Source organism: Leucopleurus acutus (assembly GCF_964270905.1).
Source record: "Leucopleurus acutus genome assembly, chromosome: 3".
Classification (NCBI taxonomy): Eukaryota; Metazoa; Chordata; class Mammalia; order Artiodactyla; family Delphinidae; genus Leucopleurus; species Leucopleurus acutus.
The window spans coordinates 133,822,584-133,842,279 of NC_139145.1; the positions used below are offsets into that span (position 1 = coordinate 133,822,584).

The following is a 19,696-nucleotide window of genomic DNA, read 5'->3' on the forward strand; positions in this document are numbered from 1 at the left end:
TTAGGCCCGTGAGCCAGTGTGTGCAGAGCCTGTGCTCCGCAACGGGAGAGGCCCGCATACCGCAAAAAAAAACCCAAAAAAACCATTATGTCATAGGAAGTATAAAATAAACTAGCCTAATACAGATGTAGCTATAATTTATAGAACTGTTCCCTCTTCTCATCAAAATCCTAAGTTATACTCATATAGGTTCTCTGTTTAGACTCTGAAACGACATGATTGTGGATAAATTGAAGAAAAATAGATGTATTTCTGCACTAGATCCATTATTACTGATTGTACTTCTGATTTTTTACTTTAAATCAATAACCATACTTTGGATAAAACCCAAGAGTTACTACAATAAGCAAAAATGATTTTAAATTATCAGTATTATTTTGTAACCTATTCCACTAGTTTGGACAAACAGTGCATCTTAAGTATTTCAGTAATACATCTACCACCATTTACAGTACCTACTTTTGCTAGCTACAACAACAGCTAACCGGTTAAAAAACAACAACAAAACCACAGGAGTAAATTCTTCATTGTAGTGCCAAGCTAGAATATCGCAAATGAGAAAAGCAAAGTCACGATCATTGCTACGAGAGGAAACAGGTCAACCTAAGAAACTGTAATCAATTTCTAGAAAGTTCCAACTTTTGAACTCAAAGAAACACCCAGCTATTTCAGCCACACATATCCATGGGTCTCCCTCATTGATAGTAGTATTGAGATTCATAGCCACTCTACTGTTACATGCAACAGTGAAAATCTAATTCCTCCTAATGCTCCTTCTCAAGTATTCCCTTCCATTGTGTCAGTTTTATTCTTTCCTTTTATCCCACTCTTCCAGTGATCCTCTTCTAAGACATTAACAAATAAATGAAATGGCATTTCTTCTTTTTAAAAAAATCAGGCTTCAAGATTCTTTCTTAAAATTGGATTCAAAAGTATTACAAGCCTTTCTTTTCTATATTGTTTTCCATTTCCCCAAACTTACATAATTGTCCTACAGTTATATGTTTATATGAATATATAAAGAATATTTATTTTCATTTCTCTAATACAACAAATATTTTCATAAAGTAACAACATATAAGCAATTTTCAAAACTTCAGGCAACCACCCAACTTAAGAGTTACTAACATTTATAACAATGGAAATACTACCTTAAGTCTTCAGTTATTGACTCTTCTACCCTGGGCTTCTTTCCAAAAATGGGTTCATCTGTGCCCTCGAAGTCTGCATCTCTCTTGTTTTTTCCAATATTAGTTGACTCAGATTGTAATTTACCATCAAAACGTTTTCTGAAATGTGAACGGTTTAGAATGAATTCTGCAATAGCACTTCTTACTTTAAGGGTGACTCCATAAAATATTATCCCATGTATAATATACACTATTAACAAAAAGTCATGTAAATAGATGTTACAAATCAAAAGTGGCTAAAGCCCAGAATACTCTTATTTTAACTAATGAAACTGAATACTACTCCTCTTTCATTTCACAGTTTCTTCAAAATTCTGTTCTAAAAATATTTTGCAACTCACATTAACACAACTATTACTAATATAATATTCTTAAAAACTGTAAAATACCATTAGACATTTACATGAACACTTTCAATAAACATTTAATGCTTTTCTAAACGGCATAATATTACTATTTGGGAGAAATTTTTTTGATGTGGTTGGATTCACTGGTCAAAAGTAGTGACAATAAACAGTGCTTTGTGGATTGGATAACCACAGGGGAAATCAATCTGACCCCTATGCCAATTATACACAAAAATCAATATGGATATTAGATCTAATTGTGAAAGGCAAAAACAACAAAGCCTCTAGAAAATAAAATAAGAAAATTATCTTTAGGTATTACTAAACAGGACATAAAATTGTTAACCAAAAAGTAAGTTTGCTAAATTGGACTGCATTGAAACTAAGAGTTTCTGTAAATCAAAAGGTACCATTAAGAGAGTACAGAGAAAAGACAAAGTGGGAGAAAACACAAATGTAACTGACAAAAGGCGTATGTATCTAAAATAATGGAAGTGACGGCTACAAATTAAAAAAGATAACCCAATAAAAAAATGAGCAAAAGACTAGAACAGGCACTTTACGAAAGAGGATATCCAAATGACCAATAAGCATACGAAAAGGAGCTCAAGAACCATTAATTACCAGGAAAATGGAAATTAAACTATATTAGATCAGTGGCTCCAAAATCATTGATCTCAGAAATGAGAGATTTTGATTTTGATTTTCCAGTCTAAAAGTTACTGAGGATTCCAATGAATTTTGTTTCTGTAGCCTTATCTATTGATGTTTACCACATTAAATATTAAAACTGAAAAAAATTAGTATTTTCCCAAAAAAATGTTAATGAGAAGAATGGCATTATTTTATATTTTTGCAAGTCTCTTTAATGTCTGGCTTAATAGAAGGCAGCTGGACTCTCATCTGTCTCTACATTGAACTTGTGATACAGTTTTTGGCTGAACTATGTGAAGAAAAATTCAGTCTCCTATAGTTGAAAAAGAGCAGGCTTTTCAGGTAATTGGGAATATTCCTCTGATCCCACACCAAACCTCAATCATACTTCGAAAGTTACTGCCAGAGCTACAGTTAAGAATTTTACAAACGGACTTCCCTGGTGGCGCGGTGGTTGGGAATCCCCCTGCCCGTGCACGGGACACGGGTTTGTGCCCCGGTCCGGGAGGATCCCGCATGCCGCGGAGCGGCTGTGTCCCTGAGCCGTGGCCGCTGAGCCTGCACATCTGGAGCCTGTGCTCCGCAACGGGACAGGCCGCGGCAGTGAGAGGCCCGCGTACCGCAAAAAAAAAAAAAAAGAATTTTACAATGTTGAGCAAAAGCCAGAAACAAAAGAACATATTCTGTATGAATCCAATTACATTATATTTACAAACAGAAAAAAAACTAACACATGTGATTATCGCGTTAGTCACTTTACTGGGGGAAAAAGAGGGATTTCTGCAATATTCTATTTTTTGTCCTGAACAGGGCTTACACTGGTGTGTTCACTATGAAAATTTGTCCCATGACTTTTGCACTTTTTTTTGTATGTTTTATTTCAACAGAAAAATTTTTTTAAAAAAAGAGTCAACAAATAGTAGTACTGATCTATATGCTTGAATAACATTTCCATAATGAAGTTTATTCTTTGATGCTTGGCAAAACCTGAAATATGTAATTCCTCTCACACCCCATTTAGTGGAATAGGTATTCACAGTTGTTCCATATTACTTACATGAATCTCCTTTGGACAAGCAATCAATATCCTTGGCCCTCAGTAAAAGACATGAATGATAATTATGATCCCTCTAGTTCTAACATTTTATTATTCTTTCTGAATTAGTAAGCATCAACCAAAGCATTGTAATTAAACCTACTAGGAGTTGGTACAACTATAAAACAAAGAAACAGGGCTTCCTTGGTGGCGCAGTGGTTGAGAGTCTGCCTGCCGATGCATGGGACACGGGTTCGTGCCCCAGTCCAGGAAGATCCCACATGCTGTGGAGCGGCTGGGCCCGTGAGCCATGGCCGCTGAGCCTGCGCGTCCAGAGCCTGTGCTCCGCAGTGGGAGAGGCCACAGCAGCTATACCTTTGAGAAGCTTAAAACCTAAATTCATTGTAGAATACTTTCCTTCAGAAGAGCTCCATTATTCTTTAATACTATATTCAACTCTCTATTCAACTGTATTCTTATCTAAACAATTGAATGATTCTAATCAAGTCTCGACATCAGCAGCTGTCCAAGATATATACATGCAAGTACCTATATAACTTTAAATTTCTAGTAACCATATTAAAATAGTTTAAAAAAGAAACCAATTTTAATGTATTTCATTTAACCCAAAATATACAAAATATTATAATTTCAGTATATAAAGATAAAAATGATGTATTTGACATTTTTTATAACAAGTTTTCAAAATACAGTGTATATTTTACATTCACAGAACATGTCAATTCTGATTAACTACATTTAAGTGCTCAACAGCTACAGGTAGGTAGTAGCTATTACAGGAGTCCCCCCTTATCTATGTTTTCCCTTTCCAAAGTGTCAGTTACCCAAGGTCAACTGAGGTCCAAAAATATTAAACAGAAAATTCCAGAGGTAAATAATTCATAAGTTTTAAACTGGATGCCTTTTTGAGTAGCATGATGAAATCTTGCACATTCCTGCTCCATCCCGCCTGGGACATGAATCATCCCTTTGCCAACAGTATCCAGCCTGTTAAGTCACTTAGTGGCTGTCTAAGTTTTCAGATCACTGTTTACTATGGCAGTGCTTGTGTTTAAGTAACTCTTGTTTTACTTAATAATGGCCCCGAAGCACAAGAGTAGTGATGCTGGCAACACCAAAGAGAAGCCGCCAAGTGCTTACTTTAAATGAAAAGCTGGGGCTTCCCTGGTGGCGCAGTGGTTGAGAGTCTATCTGCCAATGCAGGGGACGTGGGTTCGAGCCCTGTTCTGGGGGGGATCCCACATGCCGCGGAGCAGCTAGGCCCGTGAGCCACAACTACTGAGCCTGAGCATCTGGAGCCTGTGCTCCGCAACGGGAGAGGCCATGACAGTGAGGGGCCCGCGCACTGTGATGAAGGGTGGCCCCCGCTCTCGCAACTGGAGAAAGCCCTTGCACAGAAACGAGGACCCAACACAGCCAAAAATAAATAAATTAATTAAAAAAAAAATGAAAAGGTGAAAGTTCTCAACTTATATATTGATATAATTATTTCATTTTATTTTCAGTAATTGTTAATCTCTTACTGTACCTAATTTATAAATTATGCTTTCGTAGGTATGTATGTATAGGGAAAATCATACTACATATAGGGTTTGGTACTATCCAAGGTTTCGGGCAACCACTGGGGCTCTTGGAACCTATCCCCCTCACATAAGGGTGGGGGACTACTATAGATTGCATAGTTCAGCTCTAGATATAAGGACAGTTTACAGTAAATACTTGAAGATAAAAACGCTAGTAAAATGACAGCATAAGAAAGCAAATTCAGGATGTGGAAAAGTATACAGGACAAATGAGCTGGTTTCTCCTTTCATCCACCCCTCCAAAAGAAATCAATAGCGTAAGGAAAAAAGGGACTGTTGTAAAATGAAAGACTTCAGGGATATAACAACCAAAACAGTATAAGGGCTTTGTCTGGAACCTCATTCAAATAAACCAACTACAAAAAAATACCTTTGAGACAACTGGGGAATCTTACTGTGGATTGACTATTCAATGATATCAAGGAATTATCGTACATTTTGTTAGGTATAACAATGGCATGACAGTTACGTTGGAAAAGAAAGTCACTATCAACAAGAGATGCATACTGAAATATTTAGGGAGAAATAACATTATTAGTAGCATTTGATTTACAAAAAAAGGGTGTGGGAATAAATTGACCATGACTTGATAATACTGAAGCTGAGTTATGCGTACATGGAGTTTTTCATATTATTCTCTCTCTCCAGACAATTCTCATAAAGTTTTTTAAAAAAGCACCCACTTGGTCTAGAGTATTAAATATCAATACGAAAGACAAGATCCTCTAAAGTTCCAGGATTTGCACTTCTGTGTTATACAAATCAGATGGAAATCATGCTATACATATTGACGATACAAATAATTATGATAGTATGATAGTTACAATAAGGCAAATTGGATTTTTCCCTAAAAATACCTAGACGTCTAGGCCTAGTTAGTAGTAAACAAAGTTCCGTAAGTTAATCATGGTCTGTATTTTCTTATGTATTTCCTTTCTCTAATGTTCACATATTTCCTAGTAAAATTAAAATATAAATTGTTTTTATATCCTACAAATTTTCACTTTGGAAGGTTGCAGAAACAGCTTACCCCTGATAGACTGCAAAGTGAATTTTCCCTGAGTAATTCTGAAACAAAGTATTTACCGCAGTAGGAAATTATACATGTATCATCTTCATAACATCATAGTTGCCCATTCAAACTACAGAAATTATTAATTATTCCTGTTTGGAAAAAAATTAAAAGAACCTGTCCTCCTTTCTCATTTTCCCTGAAAAGTTCTCCAAGACTACTACACCCTCTAACTCAATGAGAGAGGAAGACTATTTTTCTCCTTTGTTTCACTCTTATGTGACATTTCAAACTCCTGATTGTTCTAATATCCATCTAATCTCTATGTGTGGGAAAACTATACTTTCCCACAGGAATCTCCACTTCAAGCAGGACTAATTGAAATAGCATCCAAATATATACCTACAGTTCTGGTATTTCTCCAAACCCAGATTAAAATTGCCCAATGGATACTTCAATATGGATATACTATCATCACTTCACTTTGTCTCAAGCCAAATTAATTTCGAAATCAAAATCTCCTATAAATTTCCCTATTTTTCTTCTTCCTGATATCCAAGTTCAAAACGTCTCTTTTGACCCCTCTTCCATTGTCCTCCTTAAATAAGACCTGTCAATTTTTTCCTTCACAACATTTTATCTTTCCTTTTCCTTCCTTCTGTCACCTCCTGAGTTGAGGTTTTTATAATCTCATAATTAGATAACTGAAATACTTTTTAATCTACTTTTTACTATCAGTGTCTTTCCTCTTTCAATACATTGACTACTGATACCAAATTAATTTTTCTAAACTATCACTCTACCTATCCAGTCACCAAGTTAGGTAAAAAACACATGTTCACCTGGGTTTTTAAAATGAAATCAAAACTCATATGCTTGCTGTTCAAGGCCCTTCATAATCTAAAACCAATTTATATTCTCAGGCTTATCTCTTGTAGTCCCTAAGCAAACACTCCGCCTAGCCCAATTTGTGCTACAAAACAAATCAAAAAAATTCTCAGCGGTCAATAAGGAATCATCTCAACACAGAATAGCTTCTTGCATGTAAGGCTCTCTAGACATCACAAATAGCTCTCTTTCCTGAACTTTTATATCACTTAACTGTATATACAGCTTATTCTATTTCAAGCTCCTACTAACTCTTTAAAATATGTATCTGTACCACCTCCTTACCTCAAATAAAAGTTCCTTGAGAGCAAAATCATGACTAATTTAATTCAAGCATTCATTGGGTATCCTCCCCCAACGTCAAGAGTAAATTTTATTCATTACTAATGAATCATCTTACTTTAAGTTTCAGGGACCAGTAATTTTTTTAAGTTTTCTTAATAAAATCAAAGAAAACCAGCATTTGAGAATCTATTATGTGCTAAGCACTGTTAGGCGCTTACACATACTATCTCGTTTACTCCTTACAAACACCCTAGTGGTTGGTGCTATCACCTCATTATGGGCAAGAAAACTGCAGCCTGGAGATTGAATCTCTTTCCCGTCTTCTGCTGTCTGCCCTTTCCCCTCCCCGTCAATCCAAGTCACATTTTCTAAGCTTCTTAACCCTTTACTTAACTGGTGATTCGTTTCCTGTATTGTGCCCAGTATTGTGCTGGAGCTGGGGGTACTGAAACTAAGAGACACCTGACCTACCCTCACGACCCCAGGGCGCAGGCAGGAGTAATAGGCCTTACGCAAGCGTCAGAAGTCCACGCTGCCTGCGGCCACTGGAGAACGCCAAAACCCAGCTTCCCCCAAACCAACGTTCTTCCTCCCTCCTCAACATTTTTCTCAACCCCCTTCACTTCCCAACGCCACTAACTTACACCCTACTTCTCGTGGTCTTCAGAAGAGTGGGATTTTCTTCCCTCAACACTGAGAGAGAAAGAAAAAAAGACATTTCGGGATATCTTCCTTACCCGGTCTTTTCCGCAGACCCTGGCGGCCCCTTCCATTTCCCCTTCTCCTTGTCTTTTTTGGCTCCGGGCGCAGTGGTCGAGTCGTCCTCAAACACGCTGAAGAGCTCATCCCCAAAAGCGTCCGCCATCTTTCGGAGCTGCGAGACCGAATCTCCCTCCTACCCAAGATGCTCCGCGACCGCACCGACCGTGACGCCAAGCGAAGCCGCAACAGGGGCCCGTGGGAGACAAAAGTAGTCGAGTCACGCAGCCCCGGAGACTTTTTCCCTGCCTCCTTTTTCTCCTTCGACCTTTCCTTTCCTCTCATAAACACCGGCGGATAGGCAGCTCCTTGGCTAAAGAGGGAGCGAGGCGAGGGTTCCCAGCACGCAGCAGACGCCTAGGTGGGCGGGGAGGAGGCGGGACCTTGGTGAGTCGGACCAATTGCGAAGCAGCGGTTGTAGCAGGGCCTAGAAGCCCGGATGGAGGACGCAAGGTGGCGGCGTGGGACTCGGGGAATGTGAAGAGCTTCTGGAGGCGGTGCGGGAGTGGTTCCGGGACCTCGACCGTGAGGAATCTTCTGCCGCAGCTGCAACATGGGAGGCAAGAACAAGAAACACAAGGCGCCGGGGGCCGCGGCGGTCCGGGCCGCTGTATCAGCTTCCAGAGCCAAATCCGCCGAGGCCGGAGCTGCTGGGGAGGCCCAAAACAAGAAGCCTGTGGTCAGGCCGCCCCCTTCCGCCGCTACTAGCAGCACCAGGGATCCCCGAGTCAAGCAAGGTACGAGCGGTCGGGCCCCGGCCTCCTCCTGAACCGCTACTGCCAGTCCCGAGGGAGAAGCCTTCGCACCTGGGCGGACCCTCGGTCTTAACATTTCTCTCTTTCACACCCGGAGTTGCTGGCTCCCCATCGGGTAGCCTTGTTTTAGATCAGTGTAAGCTGCTTGGGCCTCCAGAGTTCCGACGGTAGCGTCCCCCAAACCTCCACTTCATCTCCTGAGAACAAAAGAAATTTGCATTAGCTCCCGTTTCAGTGCGGATCCGTCCTGAGCCGTCATCTAAACCAGCGAGGCGAATGCAGAGAGTAGTGTGTGGAATTATTAACGTCCGAGAGCCAGACCCATTTTCTACTTGCTTCTCAAACCATTTTCAGCCACGATGTAGCGTTTCCACGTGTTGTGCAAAAAATAAGTACTTAAGAATTTCAGCACTTACACACCGAATATGGGTAACCTATTGTAAAAATTATCAGCGATCTTTACCTCAGCAGTGCATTTTTGCTTACTGTGTAGTTTGGTTTGGTAACTCAATTTGGAGATTGCCGGTTCTGGCTGCAGATCAGCAGGCCACTATTACAGCTGATTTGGACAGTTATACGCTGTTTTCTTCTGCTTAGCTTGTTTGCTTGTAGTTCTTACTGAAACGTAAGTCTAGCAAATATTTGTTGAAAACCTACTGTGTAATTGGCATGAAGTTAGGGATGGGATGAGCAAAACAGACAAATCATCTCTCCTGGAGCTTGCCAATCTACTGGCGCACACAGCCATGAAGTAGTCACACAAACGTTGCTCTATGATTGATAAGTGCCACAAAGAAAAGCTAAGGAAGAGAATTTAACAGCGTAATCTGATTTTTACTGGGGAAAAGGAGGAGTAATGGACAGTCTCTTTGAGAAAGTGACAGTATCGGGAGGATGAATAGGTGTTAACGCTGTACAGAATGGGGGAAATAGTATTCCTGGCTGAGGTAAGGAACACTATTGTGCAAAGATCTTGAGTCAGGAAAGAGCATGGGCCTTTAAGCTACTCAGAATGTAAGCACTGCCTAAGGAGGAAAAGAGATGAAACTGAAGAAGTAGGCAGGTAACAAACCTTCACTTAGAAGGTGAATAATAATTCTTTGCCCTACAATATACTGTAACCCTTTAACTACAAAGTTATTATGCCTGCAATTACAAATACATAGAATATCTCCTTAAATATTCTGTGGCACTTTTACTCTGTGAATCAGCCTCTTTCTAACTCTGTCTTTTCTTGATATTCCTCTGAATTCTTTGAACTTTCTAATAGTCATTTGTTCTATTCTTTGGCTTCCCATTCTCCCAACCCCAAAATATGACCATTACCGTAGGTGTCAGTCTGTGACAGTATGATTCTCTCTCTACAGCCCTTTCAGGAGAGTTCCTCTACTTCCATTACTTCTGTCTTTTCTTTTGTAGATGACTCCTCAGTCAACATGTCCAATCCTGGTCTATTCCAAGCTCAAGTCAGCCATTTCTGCATTTACTTGGATTTTTGGCCCTGTTTTGCAAGCACGACAAATTTAATAACATGGCTAATACTGAACTATACTTCTCTCCCCCAAACTAGCTTCTCCTGTGACTTCTTTGTTTCTGTTTTTCCATATTCCTCTATCCAATGTTATTTTTTATGTCTTCCTTTCTTCTTCACATCTGATCTGTTGTCAAGCTCCGTGCAGTCTTTGCTTATTTCTCTTCCATGTATGCCCTTTTCACTTTTTTTGTTGTTGTTGTTGTTGTGGTACGCGGGCCTCTCACTGTTGTGGCCTCTCCCGTTGCGGAGCACACACTCCAGATGCGCAGGCTCAGCGGCCATGGCTCACGGGCCCAGCCGCTCCACAGCATGTGGGATCTTCCCGGACCGGGGCACGAACCCGTGTCCCCTGCATTGGCAGGCGGACTCTCAACCACTGCGCCACCAGGGAAGCCCTGCCCTTTTCACTTTTGATTTATACTGGTCACACCTCAGTTTAGGCACTCATGAATTTATGGAGTACCAACACAGCCTTCTAATGGGTTTCCCTAGCTGTGCTCTTTTTTCCTTCTCCAGTCTGTTCTGCATAAAGCATCAGATTGATCTTTCAGAACCACTGCTTTGATCATGTCACTTAACAGTTTTTTCTACAGCGTCTTCACTGACTTTGTGATAAAATACAAACCATTCAGCTCATATCTAAGACCCCCTTTCTAGCCTTTTTACTAGTTCCTATATTCAGCTCTAGCAAATCTGGTATATTTTCACTGCTCCAAATGCAGCTGTTGGCTTTCTGCCTCCTCATGTTTATTCTTGCTGTTTTCTCTCATTTGGAATGCTATCTATCCCTAATGCTATCTACCAGAATCCTGTAATACCCACCCCAAATATCAACTACTTTTTGAATTCTTCTGTCTCCCCAGCTCATGTATATCATTGTTGTTTGAATCATTCTTTTTGATGTTTAGATCTTGCCTATGTGAGCAATTATACATTTTATCTATCCTATAAAATTGTAGGGGGTAGGAACAGTTTTATGGTTACATATTAACATCCCTCAGTATCTAGTCAAATGCTCTGAATATAGTCATCCAAAAAATTTCTTGGGTAAGTGACAAGGAAAATTTCAGAGGAGTTACTAAGACCAAGAAATCAAAAGAGAGAAAATGAGAGGTTATCTACCAAATTTGTAGAGAATTTTTTATAACCATAAATCAATATATATAGCAGTATAAATAAAATGTTGTAGCAAGATTGCCACATGATTTTGTTTTCTTCTTTTCTGTCTGGATATTTTTATATTACATATAATAGGCCTACTTGGAAGAAAAAAGTGGAAAAGTACACAGAAAAAATGATCTCTGAACTCTTTGTTGTTCCTAATGTAAATGTAACTGTTTTACTCCGCTTCCATCTCTCTCTCTGGCTTTTCAAACAATTTGAAGGATTTTACATAGCATACTTTCTCAAAATTGGACTCTCATCTAGAGGTAGAAAATGACTGGTGCCACGAAATGGTTCTTGGCACAATCCTGGGTATTCTTCCACTTCTATTTTTTCATTTCTTTTGTTTATCAAATAATGTTTGAAGAGCTACTATGTGCCAGGCAAGGTTTTAGGCACTGGGGATACCACAAGAACAAAACAGACTGAGATCACTGCTTTCAAGGGGCTTACATTATTGGGGGCTGGTGGAGGGTGCTTACAACCATAAGGCTTGTGTTTGTGAAAATTCTTAAACCTAGTTGAGACTTAAAATCTTAAGAGGGAAATAAGACTAGGGGACTGATGTCATGAATAAATTCATAAAAACCATTATAGTTTTTAGGGTCACCAAAATAAAATAGAAAAAGTGCCATGAAAGTCAGAAAACAGTGACTTGGTAAAGAATAAATTGGGTGGTGGGGTCTGTTTTGGTTTAGAACAGAGATGGCTTTTCTGAGGAAACCTGCTGAGATGATTTGAAGCAACCAGTTATTAGATCTGGAGACAGAATGTTTGAGGCTTAGGCAACAAGGGCAAAGGCCTTAAGGTGGGAACAAGCTTGGCATGATGCAGGAAGACAAGAAGAAAGTCTGTATGGGTGGAGTGAGTGGGGCCGGGGGGGGTGGGGGGACTGGTGTTTGTATTAAATGGGGAAGAGACCTTAGCTAAGATTAGTCAGGTAGTTTTGGCAGTATGGATGGACTTCCTCACAGACCCTGACTGCTTAGATTATATCAGCTAACTCTAATTTATTCTCCAGATATGCTATACTTCCCCTTCATAGCCTATTTGGGTAATTAGTTGCTTAATTACTCCACCAGAATATGAGTTCCGTGAGGACAAGATTGGGTCTTATTTATTCCTGACTGGGTCTCTTGGCTGGTTTGGTTCCCCTTGCAGATGTGTACTGTTGGGCAGAAGGGAGCCACAGTGCCTCAGTGCACCTATCACCAGCACCAGCACCTCGAAGTGAATGTTTCAGTGATAGTGGGTCGTTACAATCACTGTATGATGTAAAAAGCAATACTGTATAAAAGGAAAATATTCCATAGGAAAAAAGAGTATTGGGCAACAAGAAATTGATTCTGGCTGATGCTTCTTTTTTCTTGCTAAGTCATCTTGAGGAAATCACTTAGTTTTTCTGTACTTCAACTTTAATGTAATAAATATTTTTGAGAGCCAGTTACATATGTTCCTTTGTTCCATGAACAGTCATTATAAATCTGAAACCCTTAGTGCTTTTGCCTTAGGGATACATCCTGCACACTAACTTCCTTATTTCCAGTCAGATTTCCAATAACTCCCTTCATCTGAAACAACCAAAACTTGTGGAGAAGGGTCTCTAAGCAGCAAGAAAGGTAGCTGTCATACATCTTATGCACATTACTTGGCAAAAGAATGGGGACCATTTTTATTCCATGGCCTATTGACTTAGAATTGTATTTGAAAATAGGGTTACTCATTTACAAGTTTCAGTATCTATTTTCTTCTGGTGCCATCACTTTTTCCTAGGTAACAGATTAGAATTTGGGGGTGGGGAGTTATTAGGTTGACATTCTGAAAGGTGGCAGCTGACAGGAGAGAAGACCAAAGAATCACTAAATAGAAAATTAGAGCAGTCTCAGGGAATTGGGTAGCCTCTGCAAGCCTCTGAGCAAAGTCATAGATACTCATAATAAGTAATGCATCATGAAAAGCTTTGAATTTTGCTTATTGTATGTATTATGGCAGGAAGTGTAAATACAGTTTAGAAGGATTTCTATCAAGTTGTTTTAAAATGCATTTCAGATTTTGGAGTTTTCATTCATGCCGATTAAAAATCTTACATGAACATGTTTTAGGAAGAATTTGAAAATGAAAGGGCCTTACTGGTTTACTTGATTTAATTGGTAATATCCCTGGCAAGATCTCATTATTGCTTCAGTTCCTCAGAGTATTGAATAAAATGAAAACATACCATTTTTAGAGACCCTGATTGACACCCAGCGAATTCACAGCAGTGTGGGTGTTCATTCCCCTCCTGATAGTCTGGGGACTTAGATCTTTTATTTGCCCTCTGGAAGTTAGCAGTATAAGCTGACCTCAAGGAAGTGATATGGTCGGACGTTTTAGGTGGAATGGTTGGAGGAGAAAAATGAGAGCTGACTGCAATCTTTAATTCACTAATTTAAAAAACAAAACCAATCAGGAATTCCCTGGTGGTCCAGTGGTTAGGACTCGGAGGTTTCACTGCTGGGGCTCAGGTTTACCTCCTGGTTGGGGAACCAAGATATCGTAAGCTGCGTGGCGTGGCCAAAACAAAAAACAAAACCAAAAGACACTTACTAACGGAATTTACAATCTTACCTCTGTCAGTAACACAGGAACCTGAACTGTTTCTCAGTATTGTCTTGGTAATGAAGCATTCATCTGTCTGTACCTTTTCAGAAAGGGTTATAACTGGGGCCCCTCCATGGGTTTAAGGACCTCTAAAACTGATTAGTGTGCTAAATTTGTGAATGAATTTACTACAACTGATAAGACCCCCCAGAAATGGTTAAAGACTACTGATATATACTCTCCTTTATAACCATTGACATGAGTTTATGAGCAGGGTTACCAGGATTAAGGTAAAGTCTGAGACTCAAAGATGAGGAAAACCATACCAGGAATACCAGAATTGTTATTATCCTTTAATGTATTCTAGGTAGCTTTGGGTACCTTCTTAACTATAGCACAGAAGTAATTCAGGGACCCACCAATGTTCCTAGTTCAGACTGCTCAAATGTAAATAGTTATTTTCAGAAACTTTGGTTTTCCTTTTTAAATGCCTCATTATATTAACTAGCATCTTAAAATGAACAACCCAATGTAAGTCAACAGAGACTAAAATCCTGGACTTTATAATAAGCAACTCTTTAATGTTTAGGTTTCTCAAAGTGAAAAAAAAATCCTATTTTAAGGTTTATAAAAGCAGAGTAACAAGGTTTTGTACGATTCTAGGATTATTTTTATATAGCAGTGGTTCTCAAAGTGTGCTTAGGGGATCCTGGGGAACTTTTGAGACCTTTCTAGCAGAGGCTTAATGAGATCAAACTATATTCATAATAATTCTAAAATGTTATTTGCCATTTTCATGTTCATTTTCTCTCTAGTGTACAGCAACTACATGATGTGTGATATTACAGAAGACTGAATGCAGAAGCCAGATGTTAAGAGATTTGCAAAAGTAGAAAACAATTTTTTTGATTTGGAAAATATAGTTATTTTTCATAAAAGTACTATATTAACATGTAGTATGTTTATTTTTAATGAATTAATAAATATTTTTTAAAATTTCCCTTTTGGGACTTCCCTGGTGGTCCAGTGGTAAAGAATCCACCTTGCAATGCAGGGGACGTGTGTTCAATCCCTGGTTAGGGAACTAAGATCCCACATGCCGCGGGGCAGCTAAGCCTGCATACCACAACTGCTGAGCTCGCATGCCTCAACTGGAGCCCACGCGCCTCATCTAGAGAAGAGAAAATCCGCATACCACAACTAGAGAGAAGCCCGCACACCGCAACGAAGAGCCCGTGTGCCTCAACAAAGGTCCCACGTGCGGCAACTAAGACCCAACGCAGCCAAAAATAAATAAAAATAATAAATCTTTAAAAATAAATAAAATTTCCCTTTTAATTTATAGTATGATAAATATCAATATTATAACCTACATAAACAAAAAGTATTTGGGATCTTCAATAATTTTTAAGAGAGTAAGGAGATCATGAGACCAACGTTTGAAAATAAAATGTGTTCCTTCCCAGTTATTCATTGTTAGAAAACTGTTAATATATAGCATTTCTATTGACTGGAACAGACTTGGCAACTGTAGTGGGTTGAGTAGTGTTCCCCAAAATTTCATGTCCACATGGAACGTCAGAATGTGATCTTATTTGGAAAAAAGATCTTTGCAGGTGTAAGGATCTTGAGATGAAGTCATCGTGGATTTAGGGAGAGCCCTAAATCCAATGACTAGCATCCAGAGAAAGGAGACAGATTTGCATACAGAGAGACAGAGGGAATAAGGCCACGTGAAGACCCATTTTAAGAAGGAGGCAGACAAGCCAAGCAACACCTGGGGTCACCAGAAGCCAGAAGAGGCAAGAAAAGAGTCTTATCTAGAGACTTAAGAGGGAGTATGGTCCTACTGATACCTTGATTTTGGACTTCTAGCCTTCAGAATTGAGAGAGAATGTTTCTGTATATTCAGCCACCAAGTTTGTACAGCAGCCTTGGAAACTAATATAGCAACCTTATACTCAGTAGGAGAGAATGATAGGAACTCCCACCTCCTTTTTGCCTTAGGAGGAGTGCTTTCTCTTCAGAATTACCCATCTTCTCTGCCAGGAATCAAATATCCTCTGAGAGGCCTTACTTCAGCTAAGTGCCAGGCATTTACACTCTGAGAAACTAGTTAACCTAGAGAGTGCTAAGCGGTAGATGTTTTTGCAAATTTAGCGGAAGTATTGCCGACTTCCAGATTGAGTTATTTGGTAAAGTGGAAAAGAAAGAGCTGAAATCAGATATTTAATGTTTAGCGATCTTTAGAGGAAAATTAAAATAGTGTAATGGATATTAATCATTAAATTACCTTGACTGTTCATTGTCTGTTATATACAGGTCCGAAAATTTATAGTTTTAATTCTTCAAATGATTCTGGTGGTCCTGCAAATCTGGATAAATCTATTTTGAAAGTGAGTATCAAGGTTTTGAGTCATTTCAAGAAATGTTACCTTAAAAAAAAAGATATACTCTTAAATGTAAGCAAGTGATGGGGTGTTTTAAATTTTTGTAAATAGTACAGTAATTCCTCATCTATACTAAATAAAATTAAATCGTACACATCTGTTGAGAGCCTGTAAAAAATTAAGGAAGAGCTGGATAAGGTCCAAACTTATAAGTATATCAACTTCCCTTTCTCCATTTATCACCTCTGTGAAGTCCATCATAACTCACCAGGTTAATTTCCTGGTGGTTCCATCAGCACTTCTTACATCTTTCTAAATAATGACTTGCTGGGTTACAGTTTATCATTTTATACATGTTTCCTGTGCTAGACTGAATTCCTGAAGTATGTGCATTGCTCGTAGTGAGCATCAGTAAAGGTGTGATCAAAAGAAGGTAGTTTTGAAGGTAGTTGGCTGTATAATCTTAGGTTAAACATATGGAAACAGCAGAAGGTAAAATGGCCAATAGGAAAAAGTAGAAAACAAACTCTGGAAGCCAAAATAATTTGTGCAACCTAATTATTACAATTTATATAAGTTTTTACTTTTACTTGATTTGCCCTCTTTTTAGTGTAGCATCCATTCTTTCAGGCAATGTGCTTGGGCTGGTTTACATTAATGCAAATTTTTGGGTTCCATCCCCAAGGATTCTGATTCAGTATGTTTAGGATAGGGCTTAGGAATCTGTCTTTATGGTGGCAATCTAAGGGTGGTCCAAGGACAGAGTCTTAAGACATACGGCTTCAAGAGGCTTTATAAAAGGATTTTTGCCTTGCCGCATGTTGTTGCTTTTTCCGTATCCCATCTTTTCTTAAATATATGGTAGGAATGTGGTCCAGTGAATGGTATTCCAATATATGATAATCACTGTATCTGATTTCAGCTGAAATTCTGGGCTTGGTTGGAAGGGATATAGAAAACTGTGTGATTTGCTTCTAATTATTTAATTATTAAATGTTATTTATCTTCTAATTGATATGACCTTTTTGGTCTCAACAGGTGGTAATTAATAACAAACTAGAGCAAAAAATTATTGGAGTGATAAATGAGCATAAAAAGCAAAATAATGACAAGGGAGTGATTTCTGGAAGACTTACTGCCAAAAAATTACAGGTATTTTGCAAACTTTTTTTAAGTTACTTATTTTTAGTGGAGCATTTTTAAGACAGCTCCACATGTGAGATAAAATGACTTTTCAACTTCCATTGAAATTTCATATAGATTAGTTCCATCTTCAAGAATAAGGAAGGAACTGTGCCAAAAACAAGTACATGCATTAAAATAGTGATATGAAAACTAAATTACATTCCCAAAATTATGTTGGACTTGTGGTGGGCACTTTGCTTACATTTTCTCTGACACACCAATCCTGGAAAGTATTTTGCCCCAATTTTCAAATGAAGGAAATGAGGCTTGGAAAGATTACATATATTATAGCCTGAGGTTTTTAATTACTAAGTAGCAAAGTAAACAGAGTCTGGATTTGAACCCAGTCCTGCCCAGCTGTAAAGATCATGCTTTAGAAAGTACAATAAAAAGCTTTACTTTATGTCTGAACATGTTCATTGAAGCACTGCTGATAATAATAATAATAAAAAAAGTAAACATCTTAAGTGGTCACCAATAGGAAAATAGATTATGATATTTCTACCCAGTGGAATATTCTTTAACTGTTAAAATTGATGAACAGTTTCTAATAATTTGGGAAGATGCTTATGTTATAATGTTAAGTAAAGTTTGTTTTTACAAAATCATAGAAAAATGACTGAAAGGAAGCATACTACATTGCAAACAGTATCTTTAGATAGTGAGAATATGAGCAGTTTCTCCTGGTCCTTTTTTATTTATCTATATTTCTCAGATTCTCAATACAGTGAGAGGGACTTCCCTGGCGGTCCAGTGGTTAAGACTTCGCCTTCCAATGCAGGGGGTGCAGGTTCGATCCCTGGTCAGGGAGCTAAGATCCCACATGCCTCAGGGCCAAAAAACCAAAACATTAAACAGAAGTAATATCATAACAAATTCAATAAAGACATTAAAAATGGTCTGCACATCAAAAAAAAACCCTCAATACAATGAGCACATTTAACTCTTCTAACTGGAAAAAAAGAGAAAAAAAGATATTTTTGAAGTTACAATTTGTGTCAGAGTTTCTGGTTTAAAATGAATGGGAGAATAGACTTAGTAATGAAAAAAGAGAAAATTGACAGAATGACTTCGTTACATTTCCCTTTCATAGGATTTATACATGGCTTTACAAGCATTTTCATTTAAGACTAAGGACATTGAAGATGCCATGACTAACACACTCTTACATGGAGGTGATCTTCATTCTGCCTTGGATTGGCTCTGTTTAAATCTTTCAGATGGTAAGCAGTATTGTCATAAATATCTTTCAGTTTATAAAACCTTTTGAAGTAATTTCAATGTTTATGATATTTGTATCAAGCTTTGGACTTGTACTGAAAATTTTTTTCACTGTTATAATTATTTATTTTTAGGATGTTCTTACACTTTTCTAGTCTTTTTAGTATATTCTTCTTAAAGGTTGTAGTCTGTGCAAGAAGAAATTATTTTTTTGTGTGCTGCTTTCAGTTGTTGATAGCCATTTTACAATGCACATAATACAGCAGATTCTCAAAGTTTGCCTGTCTGTAACCTGTCAGGCTGTGTATCCTTGTTTTGGTTTAGAAATTAGGGCTGTCTGGCTTTGGATAAATAATATTTAATTAAGCAGAGCGTCAAGGTTGTAATATTTGGCGAGAACCTGGAATGCATATTGCTTCTATGACTGATTAAGGATACTGTCACATGTTGTGACAGGCAACCAAAGAGAAGGGAGGGTTAAGATTTTCTTATGGAAATTTAGGAGTCTAGCATATTGAGGGTGCAATAAATGGTCAAATAGAGGTGGGCTGGTTATCATCTAGAGAGTGTTCCCACTGGTTTGATAATAAAACGAGATTCATCATAGGATTTCTATTCCTAGGAGATGAGCAGTAGAATAAAATTAGGTGCTCTTTGTCTAGACAGGGTTTATGTGAGTGTTTAATAAATATTTGTGTGTTTTAAGTATCATGTACATGTTTATTTTCATCCCAATTTCTCTTAAGATGCACTTCCTGAAGGATTCAGTCAGGAATTTGAAGAGCAGCAACCTCTAAGTAGGCCAAAATTCCAGTCTCCTCAAATACAAGCCACTATTTCACCTCCACTGCAATCTAAAACCAAAAAACAGGAAGAAGATCCTATGATAAAGGTAATTTAAGAATTAAACATTTAAAGTTGTATAAAATTAGAATGAAGCACATGTAATAGTTCATAAGGGTATAAATATTAGGTTACAATAATGTTTTTACTTATTGAAAATGTCTAATGGGTTTGCCAAACTCTTCTATCACTGTCGGTTTCAGTTATCTATTGCTACATAACAAACCGCCTGAAAATGTAGTGACTTTA

General features: G+C 38.2%; 2 protein-coding genes across 2 annotated transcripts in view; one reads left to right on the forward strand and one right to left on the reverse strand.

Moving 5' to 3' along the window:
- MTREX (Mtr4 exosome RNA helicase) overlaps positions 1–7,944 on the reverse strand; it is a 136,596-nt gene extending 128,652 nt beyond the window's left edge. The window contains exons 1-2 of the mRNA XM_082836795.1: positions 7,754–7,944; positions 1,152–1,289 (exon numbers count right to left, since the gene is read on the reverse strand). Coding sequence (XP_082692921.1) covers positions 1,152–1,289; positions 7,754–7,881 — 266 coding nt within the window. The 5' untranslated portion in view covers positions 7,882–7,944. The remainder of the gene's footprint in view (positions 1–1,151; positions 1,290–7,753) is intronic.
- Positions 7,945–8,210: 266 nt separating this feature from the next.
- DHX29 (DExH-box helicase 29) overlaps positions 8,211–19,696 on the forward strand; it is a 48,129-nt gene continuing 36,643 nt past the window's right edge. Inside the window, exons 1-5 of the mRNA XM_082836322.1 lie at positions 8,211–8,512; positions 16,131–16,204; positions 17,237–17,350; positions 18,477–18,606; positions 19,351–19,496. Of these exons, the coding sequence (XP_082692448.1) occupies positions 8,329–8,512; positions 16,131–16,204; positions 17,237–17,350; positions 18,477–18,606; positions 19,351–19,496 (648 nt within the window). The 5' untranslated portion in view covers positions 8,211–8,328. The remainder of the gene's footprint in view (positions 8,513–16,130; positions 16,205–17,236; positions 17,351–18,476; positions 18,607–19,350; positions 19,497–19,696) is intronic.